Below are 16155 nucleotides of genomic sequence, written 5' to 3' on the forward strand. Positions count from 1 at the left end.
TACCAGATTTCGTTAATTTCCTAGCCTCGTCTCCCCAGGTGAACCCTCTGATAAGCTCCACTACATTAGAACCTAGATTAGTCCTTCGGCTGGTCTTCTAACAGCACTGAGTCCTTTCGCCACTGTTTATACCCAAGTCCGTCCATTGGCTAAGCTTCCTACAGGTTATAAATGATGAGGAAATAATAACTCAACATAGCACACTACGTCCCTGGATGTCCCATTTTGATCCCAATCATCCCATTCGGTTCCCGGGATTATCGGGACAATGAGAAGATATCCCATGCACGTCCTGCATGGGACGTCCTGAAGGATTCCCGTGTAGGATGTCCACGGGACGTCCCAGATGGGACAGGAGGTCTGAGAGAAAACCAATAGACATCCCTTCGTGGTCCCGTTGAATATCCCGTATCCCGGGATATTAGCGGACATCTGGATCTCCTGCGGAAATTCTGTGGACGTCCCGGGAGCACATTCGGATATCCCGGGATGTCCCGCCGTCCGTTGCGGGCTCAGTCTCGGACATCCCGCGGACGTACTTGTGCTATGTGGGTGAGGCTTATCCGTTGTGCTAACAGTTAATGAAGAGTGAAAAGTTGAGAAGCAAGCACATGAAAGAGAGAATCCATTATTACATTAAGTGACTTATATATGTATTGTTGACGAGTTTACATTAAGAGTTCAACTTTATGTCTGGCTCCATATAGGACGTTCCATTGAGAACAGCAATCAATACTTCTTGTATACCGTAAAAGCATGTATTTCTAGTAGTTAACAACCAGAAAAACCCCGATTCTCTAAACGAATCCAACCCTTTAGTGAATACATAGCTGTTAATTCCATAATAAAGATACACTCCCAATTCTAGCTTAATAATAATACTAAATTTCTGAATGTGGTATGTGTAAATTACCATGCTACATACGTAATTATGAATTGTTGCTAGGATGTACAACAGCATTTTTGTTGGAATAAAATAAATTTTGTAACTCTAGACCAGCGTTTCCCAACCGGTGTGCCGCGAATGGGCCGCTGGTGTGCCGCGAGGAAATGAAAACAAAATTATTAATTATATAGGAACCTAATTGCAAGACAGGAAATATGTGTATTTAAGTTTCAAATTACTATGAACCTCTACAATGAAAAAATACTGTAATTGTAATATATTATTGTACATACATTACTACTACATAGATTGTATTTCGAAAACAGAATTTTATTAATATTTAAAATTGTGACGTATATTAACCATGTTAATAAATTATAAGTTTCACACTGTGTTACTTATCTGTACATTTTTAATGTTGAAAAAAGTATTAATTATCATTGTTATGACCATTATTGTTTCTTTATTGTTACAGATTATTTCGTAACTTGAAATTTTAAAATCTCATTCTATCCTTTCGACAAAGCAAACACTCATACAAATTACCGCAATTCTGTTTTAAAAGTACAAGAGATTTGTTTGTTCGTTCGTAATTTAGTGATCTTCTTCTTCGAAGATCATGGATATATTCTTCGAAAAAGAAAGTGTATTTTTTAAAAGACTGAGTTCTATATTTCATTGGAATTGTTTTCTATTTTTTAATTTGAATGAAAAGTAAGTATAATGATTTACGATGGAGGAAAACCAGTGATCGAGCTTTATTCTTTGTGAGAAGGAGGTCAGTAATCAAAGAAAATGGTATTTTCTATTTACAAATAATAATAATAATAATAATAATACCTATGAGTGTGCCGCGAGAATTCAAGTTAGACCCGTAGTGTGCCGCAAGTTGAAAAAGGTTGGGAAACGCTGCTCTAGACCATTTACGTTTACTAGTGACAGTAGCGAAATTATGTGGCGCAACGGTAAAGAGTTTGCTTGCATCAAAGTTGAAAACGACGCTTACACTGTTTCGCAGATTAATGAACAGATACCGCTTAAAGTTGATTCAACACAAGTTGATTCATAATGCCTAAGTAATTATATATAAGTTTTTTTTTTATCCGAGAATTTGATTACAGCTTGTAATTTCTCCCTTCATTTTTAAGTCAAATATTTATTGTTGTGGCATGAAAACCATAATGTAATGTTATCGTTGGCTATATTCCAAATTCTGGGGTATTCCACAAACAACGAAACGGAAAGTTTTTATTTGCAAAATATTTTGGTGTATTTGTTACTGTCACGGTTTACTATGACCATCTCAGCCATACTCCATCCTGGGATATTGAAAAAGCAGAAAAGCTGTAAGCTGATATTTGCAAATGTTTTCCTATTTTTGCAATATCCCAAGACTTGTATGACAATCTCAGCCATAATTAATTATGGAGTTTTACAAAAATAAAAAATAAGCTAAATATTGGTATACGTTTTGATACTTTTGCAATACCTCAGGAATTTATTGTAGTTATGGAAACCACAGTGTATTTCTCGCATTAAATCTAAATCCTGGAGTATTGTAAAGATAGTAACGCTGTAAATTACTTTTGTAATATAAAACGTTTTGTTTTTTCTGCAATATCCTAGGATTTAATATGATTGTGGCATTAATAATAATAGATTGTTGTCGCATTATTAAATAGTCCAAAGTTTTATGACATTTACTATTTAATACAGTACAGAGTTATTGCATGTACAAAGTTTGATTTAATTATGAAACAAAATCATGAGTTTTTATATACCTATTTGTAATTAAAAGCCAGTTTGTTGTAATATTATATAAACAAAGGAATGAAGGTATTATTTTGCCTTTTTTTTTTTTTTTTTGTATTCTTGTCTTTATAAAATTCATTAAATATCTTTTTCTCTCGCTTTTTATTTCAGCCGACGCTAAACCGTTTCAAACGGTGGCAGTGTGAGGACGGAGAATATTACAGACTGCGAAGTTTTTCCATTACTTCAAAAGGTGTCATTAACTGGGGGGATTCTCTGAAATCTCGTCATTCCAAATCCATTAACTCCGTTAGTTCCACCACTTCCAGCCACAGCGGATTGAGCATTGGCAGAGAGCGGCTCCCAAGGTACGTCTGTTATTTAATTACTTAAAAGCGAACTCAATTTATCTTTGTTTTTGTCTCACTAAACTCAAGCTGGGGAAGATACAGGATTATGGACTGTCTACTGTGTGTGGTGATCCACGGGAAGGAGTTCTCCTTGGATCCCATAGAGAGGGGAGGGATGGACGACAAGTGAATGATTCCAGGTTTTTATATCGACCGAAAAGAGTCGTTTCTAAGTGGCCAGTGTGACGTCACAATTGTAATAGTTTTCTTCTGGAAACCAAGGTGTCATGGATATGTTTTTCCACGCGTTCTAATTGGCTGTGAAGGCAAGATTCAAAACGTAAACAAGTTGAGTCAATCAGCATATTCATACTTATGCATGGAATACTTCGGAACTACGTGATTGAGCTCCTTCGGCTAGGCGGTTAGCGTAGCACTTTTGGCGTGGGAGACCCAGGTTCGATTCCCGGTGGGAGATCATGTAGTTCGGATTCCATGTTAATGAGTAGGTCTCCGTCTCATACGTCCTCGTTGCTGAACGGGACGATAAACACAAAATCAACTCAACTTTGTGACTCTCGAAATATAACTCCATGAAGAGCTATAGATGACCAGTATTGTTTTTTGGATGATGTGACGTCAACAAAACTGTTATTTCTGTCTTTCTAAATCGAAGTCTTCTCTTTGTAGTTCTTTTTGTTTGTTTGTTAGGAATTTGCTTCACTAGTTTCAATTAAGATCGAATTTTTTGTGTACCTATCAGGAATTGAACCCAAGCTAAGCACACTATAGGTAACTGTGATAACTATTTCGCTAAATATAAACACTATGCCTGATGGTCAACATTACCGAAAACACATCTTAAAACAACAGTAAGATTCAAGAACTGGTAGGTGCCAGGTTGACCGTTAATTGTTAAGAAGTATTGGACTTCCGCGAGTAGTCGTGAGTCTACAAGTGGTGAAACTAAAAGAGCATCCAAGTTCTTATTTGCCTGGCACCACTGCTTACACAACGTTGGAGTGCTTACACAAACAGGCTGTTCTTATTTCTTGCTGTTAGTTTTACTAAGAATGAAATAAACAGCATGGTTTTACTGAGAGTTGGAAAGGCAAATTTTAGTATGTTATTTCAGATTTTCAGCTTCTTGAATTGCTGAGAATGAGAGATAAAGACTATGACGTGTTATTTCTTCAGTTTAGATTTACTGAGAATAAGAAAGGCAAAGTTTGGTATGTATTTCAGACTTTTAGATTCTTGAATTTACTGAGAATTAGAGAAAGATAGACTATGACGTGTTATTTCTGCAGCTTGGATTTATTGAGAATCAGAAAAGCAAAGTTTAGTATGTATTTAAGACTTTCTGATTCTTGATTTTACTGAGAATAAGAGAGATAGACTATGACGTGTTATGTTTGTATCTTGGATTTACTGAGAATAAGAAAGGCAAAGTTTAATATATATTTAAGACTTTCAAATTCTTGATTTTAGTGAGAATGTGAAAGATAGACCATAAATGTATTATTTTTGTATCTTGGATTTACTGAGAAGAGGAAAGGCAAAGTTAAGTATGATATTCTAGATTCTTGAATTTACTGAGAATGAGAGAGAGTATGACGTGTTTGTCTACACATCCTGGACTTACTGAGAATGAGCAAAGCAAACTATAACTGGTTTGCATTTCTAAACACTTATTTAAAAGTTAATTGAAGTTCCTTTTGCATTTTTTCTTTCTCTACCTTTAAACTAAGAAGTAAAACTGGCAATTCTGATAAAACTGTATTTTATTATATGGAAGCACACATAACGTTGTGCAAACTATACTAACCAGCACTAATGTATGACATTGATTTAGATGAGCACAACAAACTTTTTTAAATGTCAAATTTACATTTTTCAATCATCCTCATATTACCAAACTATGTTATAGTTTGAGTGCTATACAAACTGTTTGATAAGGCTCAATAATGTCTTTTATCTAAGTGTTATTTCAATACCGAATCAGCATATCAAATGAATAACGTATTTATTCAATTAAAGTTTTCTTGGACCAAAGAATTCTTGAAGTGATAATGTTGGAAGAAATTGAAAATCTTAAAGAAAACTCACGGACATAATGTTGTAGACCAGGCATGAGATCTCAGGATCTTAAATGGGCTAAACAATCGTCAGTCTACAATAGAAGAGACCGCAAGAAAAGTCATGAAATGAAATGAAATAAGTCCCACGCTTATACCGGCTAGGCTAAAGGATACGGTGATGATGAGAAATGAATAAAGTGATGGAATAAAGAAAATGGGAGAATCCCGTGAAAACCCACGAGCAAAGTGTTTTTCCACCACAAAGTTCACATGGCGCGAGCTGGCATCGAACCAGGAACCCCAACACCGGAGGTGAACGCTCTACCACTGAGCCATCGTCCCCTCAAGAAAAATTAAGTTCATACTTAATTATGTGTATTTAAAAAGTGTGAAAACACGTAACATTTTACTAACACTGCAGTTCCTTAAAAAGAAGGAACCCGAGTAATACATGAATATTTGACATCGACATATTTTTCCTTCACAAGCTTTCGAAGTCTGGAGAAGTGCTGCTCGCAGTAGTTACAAGGATAAGATGTAAGTTTTGCAATACACTAGTGCAAAACATAACTGTATTCATTACAGTAAAATGAAAGCAGGTACCATAGTACCTCGTAACGGACTGTCTGAAGCCATCTCCCTCGATTTCACGTCTACACCACGTCTTGTTCATAGACACAACGGACTGTCTGAAGCCATCTTCCTCGATTTCACGTCTATGCCACGTCTTGTTCATAGAGACAACGGACTGTCTGAAGCCATCTTCCTCGATTTCACGTCTACGCCACGTCTTGTTCATAGAGACAACGGACTGTCTGAAGCCATCTTCCTCGATTTCACGTCTACGCCACGTCTTGTTCATAGAGACAACGGACTGTCTGAAGCCATTTTCCTCGATTTCACGTCTACACCACGTCTTGTTTATAGAGACAACGGACTGTCTGAAGCCATTTTCCTCGATTTCACGTCTACCCCACGTCTTGTTCATATTTACAACGAACTGTCTGAAACCATCTTCCTCGATTTCACGTCTACGCCACGTGTTGTTCATAGAGACAACGGACTGTCTGAAGCCATTTTCCTCGATTTCACGTCTACGCCACGTCTTGTTCATAGACACAACGGACTGTCTGAAGCCATCTTCCTCGATTTCACGTCTACACCACGTCTTGTTCATAGACACAACGGACTGTCTGAAGCCATCTTCCTCGATTTCACGTCTACGCCACATCTTGTTCATAGAGACAACGGACTGTCTGAAGCCATCTTCCTCGATTTCACGTCTACACCACGTCTTGTTCATAGAGACAACGGACTGTCTGAAGCCATCTTCCTCGATTTCACGTCTACACCACGTCTTGTTTATAGAGACAAAGAAATCCGTCACTGCTGTCTCTACCTTCTGCTGGTTGGTGAAGCATCGGGATTTCAGGAAGTGAACCATGGACTGAAACATATAGTAATCCGAAAGGGCAAGACCAGGTCTATATGCCAGGTCGTCATTAATTCGATACCATTAAGTTCCTGCTTTTTTTTAGCCGACTGTGGTTTTGTGTCTTCCTGTTCCAGCAGAGCACACTTTTGGTCCATCAATGCAGAATATTTTCGCTGTAGTGCAACGTATATCCGCTCCAACATTTTAGAATAAAAGTCGATATAAATGACACGAGCGTTAGGAACGACCAAGAAGTGAATTACCTCCTCATTGATTGCACCACACACATATAGAGACCTTATGCTTCAAACGACCCTATTTGACCACCTATTCTGGAAGTTGGGCCTGGCTCACTATTTTTGTACATTCGGATTTCGGAAAAGAAACACCTACCTTTTGTAGCTTATAAGAACCTGTTTCACGAAAATTTTCACCAGTTGTTGGCATGCATCTTTTCTCCTCTGGGCTTGAGCTGATGTCAACTCATATGATAAAATGCGAGAGCTGCTGATGGCTTTTCCGAGTTCGTGAATGTGACGCACCATAGTGAACTGAACCAAGTCGATTTGACAATAGCCGTGTACTGGTGGATGTATTTTTCTCAATGGTTTAATCTTAGCTGATCGTCGATATATTTACAATCTGCACGAAATTTCTGAATCCAACGAGTTACTGTGCTGTACTTCAAGTACTTTCACCTTTCGCATGACAAATGTTTTGGGTTGCTGTCACAATGTTATGGCCGAATTCGAACTCAAATGTTAACAGTTCAAGTATAATAAGTTGTTGAATACTCATCATAGCTGTCATTAAAACTGGCTGATGATACTGACGAAATGATTGCCTCTGTGTTTAATAGTCTGCTTACCACACTATCTCTTGGACCATTTGGCTTTGTTCTTACGACCGATTGCGGCGTATACAAGCAACTGCTGTTTAGATTCTAAAAATATTGCAAGGCTTTTGACTCCTCCTGATATTTCCAGAACAAATGCCAGATAAATATATTTTAACCTAGACTTCTCTGTTCCTTTTCTAACTGAGAAAAGTTGTTCTAACTGATAAGGACTACCGAATATGGAGACCACGTAAAATGAACATTTACGGGTTTCTGGAGACCACACATGCAAAACTTGTAAACTTTGTGGATATTCCCATCACTGAACTTAGGGTTACGTTGCATTGATGGTTTTGTTAATTCTATCTGTAAACAGGTCATCACCTCTTTAAGTTTTGTAAATAAGGAAATTATTTATTTCTCGAGGTAAACTGAGGATTGCAGAAAAATGAATCAAAGCCCGCATGCGAATTACGGACTGTGAGTTTGATATACCTGGATGTAGGCCATAAACTCAAATAAACTGAGATCGAATTAGATAATCTTCGCACCAGAGTTAATCCTCTTTTTTAAAACGGCGGGAACTCATGTGGTTCGGATTCCACGTTAATCAGTAGGTCCACATCTCATATAGCCTCGCTGCTGAACGGGACGTTAAACTCAAAATCAACTCAACACTATTTTTTAAAAAAAATCTATTTCTTACAATTCGCTACTACCAGAAGGGACAGGAACACCAGAATAGAAGTATCAAGCACAACTGAAAACACTCATGCTGCTCGGACAGAATCAGTGACTCACTCGTACCCTATTATTTCGTAAGCTGGTTGTCATATGGCGTCCTTTTTTTCACGTAACCTCCGCAAGAAATCGAACTCAGATCCCTTACGCTGAAGACGCGTATGGTAATCATATAACCAAGAGGGAGCTCTTCCTCTGTTCTTTGTTCAAAGTTTTCCCTACCAAATAAAAATTCGCACAAAGCTACTATTTGAATTTTCATTTTTTTTTTTTTTTTGGTTATAGATAAAATAATTCCGTCTAATTTACGGTAAATAATTTCTTTTAACTCCTTTTTTTGGGTGGCCGCGGTGGTTCAGTGGTAGAGCGTTCACCTCTGGTGCTTGGGATCCCGGGTTCGATATCAGCCCCCGCCAAGTGAACTTTGTGGTGGACATACACAGCATGCGTGGGTTTTCTCGGGATTCTCCCGTTTCCTCCCACTTTCTTCATTCCACAATTTCATTCATTACTCATAATCACCGTCTCCTTTAGCCTAACCGGCATAAACGTGGGACGTAAAACTCAAAGATTTCATTTCATTTTTTCCTTTTTTTGATAAATTGAAACACTCAACACACTCTAAGAAAAATTTGTTATCCGGATAGCAATATATTGTGCAAATATACGGAATCCTTATGTTTACTACAGAAATCAGTACTGAGCACACGTTATCCATATGCTACATACTTTTCTCGCTTAGATGTTCCATCATGGCTCTGCAAGATGTATGACAGGTTATAGTCTTCCGTACATTGCATACATATACGTATGTTATATACATCAACTGTATGTTACATACGTTCCTCTGTATGTGAGATCCTGACCGTCTATGTATAGTTCTTTCGTTCGTACGCAAAGTGCGTTTATTCGGAATACTTGTACGGAAAGTACATAGAAAATATACTTTTTCAGTTATACGTTTGCTGTACATTAAGACCAAAACCTACAGGATTTACACATGTAACCTACATTTTTCCGTACGCCACGTACGTTCTTTTGTTCTCAATGCATAAATAAAAGAATATTAAATATTTATAATACGTTTGTTATTTAGTTTCTGTTTTATCGAACAGTGTCACAGTATATTTCTATTAATTTACGTATTAGACCACTGCTGGACTCGCGAGAAAAGCAAATTTACATTGGGAATGAAGCATAACATATTTTGGAATTCGAGCTACGTCTACATTTGAAGCGATTATACCAACTGTAGTCCTCTTCGAATAAGAGAAAAACGAACTATAGTTCTCTAACTATAGTTGCTGACCGCGGCAATCGAATAAGAAATGTGGCTCAGTGGTAGAGCGTTCACCTCTGGTGCTAGGGGTCCCGGGTTCGATCCCAGTCCCCGCCAAGTGAACTTTGTGGTGGACAAACACCGTGTGCGTGGGTTTTCTCGGGGTTCTCCCGTTTCCTCCCACTTTCTTCATTCCACCATTTCATTCATTACTCATCATCACCGTCTCCTTTAGCCTAACCGGCATAACCGTGGGACGTAAAACTCAAAGATTTCATTTCATTTCGAATAAGAAATATTATACTTGCAAAAGAGAGACCTGAAAATGCTCATTCCCAACATTCCACTGGTGATTTTAATCGTCATTTTCATGCTGAACTATATTATCTATTTTAAAAATCTTTCTTTTCTCCTTCAGTTCATCAAACCAACGGAGGTAATACATGAAGTAGGTTTAAAAATACATTATTCACTGAGAGACAAACGTCACACCTTCCTGTACTTTTAGAACATCTATCTCCAATAATATCTTTTCCTATGAACTTTTAACAGTCTCCTCCGGTGGTCTCTGGAAATTCCGGTCTCAATTGGAAATCTTTACGTAAGCTTTCTCCCAAGATTACAACGCCGCCATTTTGAAAGAATGCTATTAATGTTTTTTTTTTTTTTTTAAAGAAGGAAAGTTCTGCACAATTGTTTCAGAATCTGTATCAGAATATGAAACGACTGTTTTACATCCTTGTTGTTCTGTTCTAAATAAATACATATTTAATTTGTATTACTGGTTTAAGTTTTTATATAGAGTTAATTCTGTGATGCTAATTTTTCCTTTAGAGAATATTAATTCTGCATTTGTATTATTTAAAAAAAAAAGGGGGCACGGTGGCTTAGTGGTATAAAGCCTAACTCTTGTGCGTGGGGTCCTGGTTCGATCCCCCGGCTTAGTATGTTTGTGGTACACAACATCATGTCCATGGGTTTTATCGGGATACTCCCGTTTCCTCCCACTTCCTCATACCACCAATTTCCCCATCATTATTCACTTCGTCTTCCTTAAACTAAAGGACATAATTGTGGTACGTTAAACTGAAAGATTTCATTTCGTATAATTTCAAATTTGAATAATTTTAACTTGAAAAAAAAAAGAAAAAGCAATTCGATACGGAAGAAGACATATTAAATACGGTATATAATAAATATTTAAAATGAAATCAGCAAGTTTACATGTCCTGTAAAACGTTTCCTCTGATCGTAGAGTTTGTGAACATATTCATTTGAGGTAATATTGAGTGTTAAATTGCGCCCACTTGTTCGTTTTCAGACATTAAAGTTAAATAATTCTGCACAATCATGAGTTTTGGATTCGACCTACTGCTTCACACCTCTTAAACTTACAAATCTACCAAATTTCATGTTCCCTTTCCTATTTCAACTATTTAGAAAAGTAAGATTTTGTATCCCAAAAGAATACCCATTTAAATAAGATAGTAATTTCTTCATTCCCCCTTTAAACTTCTTAAAAATTAAAAATATTCACTTTTGGCAATTTTACTGTGGGTTAGTTCCGGAAGCCTACAATCATGCTAAATGTCATCATTCTAATCCTGCCGGCAATGCCTAAACTTTTTGGGGTGTAGAAAATGTCAAATATAAATAACATAAGAAAGATTTTTCAATTGCCCATAAAACAACTCTAAAGTTGGAAATTTTTATTATTGTTTGATTTACCTAGGTAAAGATAACGAAAATGCAAAACGGTACCGAATTTCAAGTTTTTATTCCAAGTCCAAGTACCTAAAATATGAGACTATAAGTGAAAGAAAAACGCCCATTTCAACAATATGGTGAGTTTCTCCATCCCCCTTTAGAGTCCTAGAACTTAGAAATATTCACTTTTGGCAATTTTTATGTTGGTTAGTCCCGAAAAGCTTCAATCATGCCAAATTTCAACCTTCCAAGTCAATCTGAAGTACCCCTTTGTTTTATATCAGTTCATGTAGTTTTACATATAGTTAGGATATTTAATAAAATATCTTCTACGTACGTATTAGATGCCACAAGGATTGTATCGAAATTATGGTAAAAGACCGGACGGATTAACTTTAATTCCTTGGAAAAAGGGCCAAAGTCTTGTATGGGATGTAACATGTGTTGATACTTTCGCTCCTTAATACATAACACTAACCTGTGAGGAAGCAGGAAATGCAGCAGAAGCAGCCGCTAAACGTAAACATACAAAGTACTCCAGACTGAAAGAAGATCATCTTTTTGTTGCCTTTGCTACAGAAACGATGGGGGATTTTAGCAAAGGAGCCAGGAAATTTTTGAATGAGTTAGGATCAACTTTAATTAAGAAGTCAGGCGACCCAAGAAGCAAACACTATTTAATACAACGAATAAGCCTAGCAATACAGAGAGGAAATGCAGTCAGCATTTTAAAATCCTTCCCATCAGCACAAGAGCTGGATGAAATTTTTTATTTAAAATAAGTAGTATAAACATGGTGATGGACAGCGATTTGTTTTTCTAAGTTTATTTAGTAAATCCGTTCTATTTCCCTTTATATTTCTTCACTGGCATTATATTCTTATTTCAATTTTTTATCACTAATTCCGAAAAGATTTGCCTAAAATATTGAAATTAGATGGACTTCTTTCTTTTCTTTCTTTTTCTTTAAAATTTATAGTGCTAAACTGTGATCTCCAGTTCCTGTTCTGTGTTCTGGTAACATTGAATGTGTTTGTCGTTGTCGAAAATGGAGTGCTAGGTGTAGAAGTGTGTGATGAAATAGATTTTTTTACGTTAAAAAATACAAAGTAATATTTGATTATTAAAGATATATTATTAAATAATATATCTATAAATAAAATATCTATAAATAATATATCTATAAATAATATATTAAATAAAATATCAAGAAAAATAACAATTTTAGCAGTTATTCTAATAAATTAATAATACAAAGAAATGAACGAATATTCAAATAAAAGAAAAAAATATACATGTGAATGAAGAATCATTCTAGTAAATAAAAATGCAAATATTATAAGAAATGAACAAAATTCTAATAAATGAAACAACACAAACAAATTGCAGACTATGTAGAATAAATACAGTATAATATTTAAATAAATAAATATTCAAACAAATGAACGAACTACTCAAATGTATGGAGAATTATCCAAACAAATTAACATGTTTCTCTTGTAAATAAATAATTATTCACGGAACTTAAGAGTCATTCAGACAAATAAATTATCATTCAAATAAATTAACAATCGTTTAAATAAATGTACAATTGTTCTAAGAAATTAACACTATACAAACAAAAATTTGACTAAATGATAATCATTCAAGTAAATAAATAATATTGCAGATAAATGGAAAACCATACAAACAAATAATAATAGCAATAAATGATATTCAAATAATGGAATTCCAGAAATTAAACAGACGATTCAAATGTGTGAAGAGTCACTTAAGAACAGGTTAGTCGTTAATAATCCTTCTTATATATATATATATATATAATGAATATGTTTCTGACTTAATAACTCTTGAACCATCCGACCGATCTCGATCAAACTTTCATCATAGATGAGGTTCAAGCCTGGGACGGTTTTAATCATTTCAATTCGGCGGTACAACGTAGGGGAGGGGGAATACGTATAAAAATACGAGGGTTGGAACTTAAATAGTGGCAACACTGCTGTGGAGACACTATGCAATGAAATATACTAGTGGCGCTGATAGCGCACGTTATTGACATACCTACCTAATCTCCGAGCAAATAGACTCGCCCGTCGCACGTCACCGGCAGGCGCACAAGCGAGGGAAGTACAGTCACTTGTGAGTGAAACGATATTTTAGGTTGTCCGGGGTAAAATACGTGACTACCATCATAACCCCGAACAATACCAAGAGTCACGAACCCGAGAAATCTCAGGTCGGAGATGTTTCAAAGAAAATTTATTTACCTCAGGTCTTTAAGGCTTAGAGAGAACAGAACAAATACAAATTATTATTAATGATTATTTATTAAAATAAAATAAAAACAAACAAAATATTACAATAAAACGAAAAACAATAACTATAAGATGACTTAAAACGAAACATTTCAAAAAAGGTATAGCTCATTCTTTATAATTCAAAAGATCCTCTAAAGCAATACGATTAACAATATTTGTCTGCCAAGTGGCACCTGTTCTAGTCTTTATATCTTGAAATTTTGTAGACCATGGCTCTGAAAACTTTTTAAACTATTACTTGAGCCATGACAAGATTAATGTTGTCTAGGGGAAAGAAGTTACGATTATAACAACTTCGTCAATAGTTAAATTAAAGACATATTTACCTCATATCTATAAGATGACATCCCACGAGGATCAACCTCGGCTGCTGGTAGTCGGAGAGTGGCTCTCGAATTTTGTAAATTTTTGTTATATATTTTTCGGATAGGGTGTTGGCCGGAACATACAGTCACACAATGTTAATTGACGTAAATGGTAAGAAAGGGGGGATGGAATAGTATGATTATGGTGATTCATTTGACATGTTTATTCGTGATTGGTTATGAACTTGAGTATCAGAACTTGAGTAGGATGGCAGAGCAACGTAGAGATAGGAAGAATATCCGTTTTCCGGATTTCATTATTTTCCCTATTTTTCTTAATTTGACGATCCACTATCGATGATGACAAAATTCCTGTAGTTGCTACAACCACATTTTCCGTACAATGTGTTTCCCGTAGGAAACCACAACCATCAAAATTTAACTTAGTGGTTTATGCATTTCCAGGATAATATCTGCCATCCTGTTATTCTTGGAGCGTTGAAAAACTGGAATTTCATTTTTCAATTAGAATAATAATAAAATTTCAAGTCCAAAACCAACCAAGAGAAAACAAGTCTCTGTTATATGAAAAATAATGATTTAGTTAATCTAAAATTACCTATAAATTATCCAAATCAAGAAATCCCTTGCATGAGCGAGCTGTCTAACGTAAAGGAACCCATCCTGATGCAATTTTGCGCATGCCCAGGCGTTCCTTGAGGATGCGAAGCACAGTCGTATGCGTTAATCCGGTTTCGTGGGCGAAGTCACGAATCGTCAGGCGTCGATTACTGTCCACTAACGCGGCAACAACTTGCACTTCTTCTTCAGAGACGCTAGGACGACCTGCCCGATGCATATCTGCCACAGTTTGCCGACCTTCGTTGAAGGCTTTTACCCACCGTGCCACTGTTCTGTACGGCAATGCCGATTTCCCACACACCTCTTGAAGCCCTTGATGACACTGTCGTGCTGTACGACCTCAGGCACGTTCCTGTTTCTAAAACATAGTGACACCTTTACGTTAGACCGTTCGCTCACAAGTGAGTGTGCTTCCCAAGGTTGTGCGCCTGCCGGTGACGTGAGACGAGCGAGTCTATTTGCTCAGAGGTTAGGTATTTATGTCAACAACGTGCGCTATCAGCGCCACTAGTACATTTCATTGCATAGTGTCTCCACAGCAGTGTTGCCACTATTTAAGTTCCAACCCTCGTAATTAAAACTTTGTAACTCCCGAACTATTAGACTGATCTCTATCAAATTTGCTACATAGATGAAGTTTGTCCCTGGAATGGTTTTTATCATTTCACTTTCATGGCGCAACTTAGGGGAAGGGAGAGATTTTATTTAAAAGTGATCGAAAATAACCGATATTAGTGTCAAATCCATAGTTTTCGAGGTCGCTGAAACCAACAGTGACACTTCCGATGCCGTTTAAATCCAAATTCACTCCCTAATGTCGAAAATTAATTGTATTTTTCCGTGTGAAGAGCGTGTATTCTGCTAGTACTTAATAAAAACAATACATAATAATTTAATATATACTTAAATAAAATACATAATTCCAATAAATAAGAACATTTAAAGCGTTTTCTGTCATTCGCTTGACTAAATTCAATATGGTGACGTGGAGAAAACATATAACTATCGATACAGAGACGGAAGAGTCCCGAAAATTTTCGGGTACACACTTTTATTGTACACCTATATATTTGTACACTTTCCCAATAAAAGTATATTTGTTTAACACTGCAATTTGATGTAGCATTAAAATTTGATCTTATGGTTCATCTGTACTCTTTCTCTTATGAGAGCAATGTAGTTCTATAATTTTTTCCCTGAAAATATTTATGAAAATGTTTTACAATTATTTATCGTCTTTTCGAGTCCAGAATAATTATCGTCCAATACAACATAGAGGTAGCGACTTGTAGTATTGAACAGCCTCCCGGGACTGCGGCGGCTCACTGGTATAGCGTTCACCTCTAGTGCATGCGGTTCCTGGTTCGATCCCACCTCGCATGAAGTGAACTTTGTGTTGGACAAGCATCGTGTTAGTGTGTTTTCTCGAGATTCTCCCGTTTCTCCCTCTTTCTTCAATTCCACCATTTCCTTCATATCTCATCATCACCGTCTCCTTTGGTCTAGCCGGCTTAACCGTTGAACATAAAACTTAAAGATTTCATTTTATTTCATTTGTACCGGCTCCTAAAGCTTGGAGTCCTACCAACAAAAATTTCTTTGTGTTCGACTGGGTTACATCAAATAACACTAAGGAAATTTACAGTGATTGTATGTTCAATGATTCACAGGTCAATGGTTTCCGTGTGAAGTACACTTCTAACTCAAATGTGATGAGGCAAATTGGGTGCTCTCTACTCCGGTCTTGAACTACAGAAATAAAGGTAATAAGAACTGATGTGTTTGCCATACAATGTTCAACAACAAAAGGGCTTTTCG

At 36.4% G+C, this 16155-nt stretch overlaps 1 protein-coding gene across 1 annotated transcript in view; it reads left to right on the forward strand.

The window, feature by feature from the left end:
* Nucleotides 1-16155, forward strand: part of LOC145666001 (uncharacterized) — a 258937-nt gene that overhangs the window by 79805 nt on the left and 162977 nt on the right. The window contains exon 2 of the mRNA XM_081733108.1: nt 2810-3006. Coding sequence (XP_081589234.1) covers nt 2810-3006 — 197 coding nt within the window. The remainder of the gene's footprint in view (nt 1-2809; nt 3007-16155) is intronic.

Source organism: Thermobia domestica, chromosome 1, assembly GCF_964235325.1.
Source record: "Thermobia domestica chromosome 1, izTheDome1.hap1.1, whole genome shotgun sequence".
Taxonomy (NCBI): Eukaryota; Metazoa; Arthropoda; class Insecta; order Zygentoma; family Lepismatidae; genus Thermobia; species Thermobia domestica.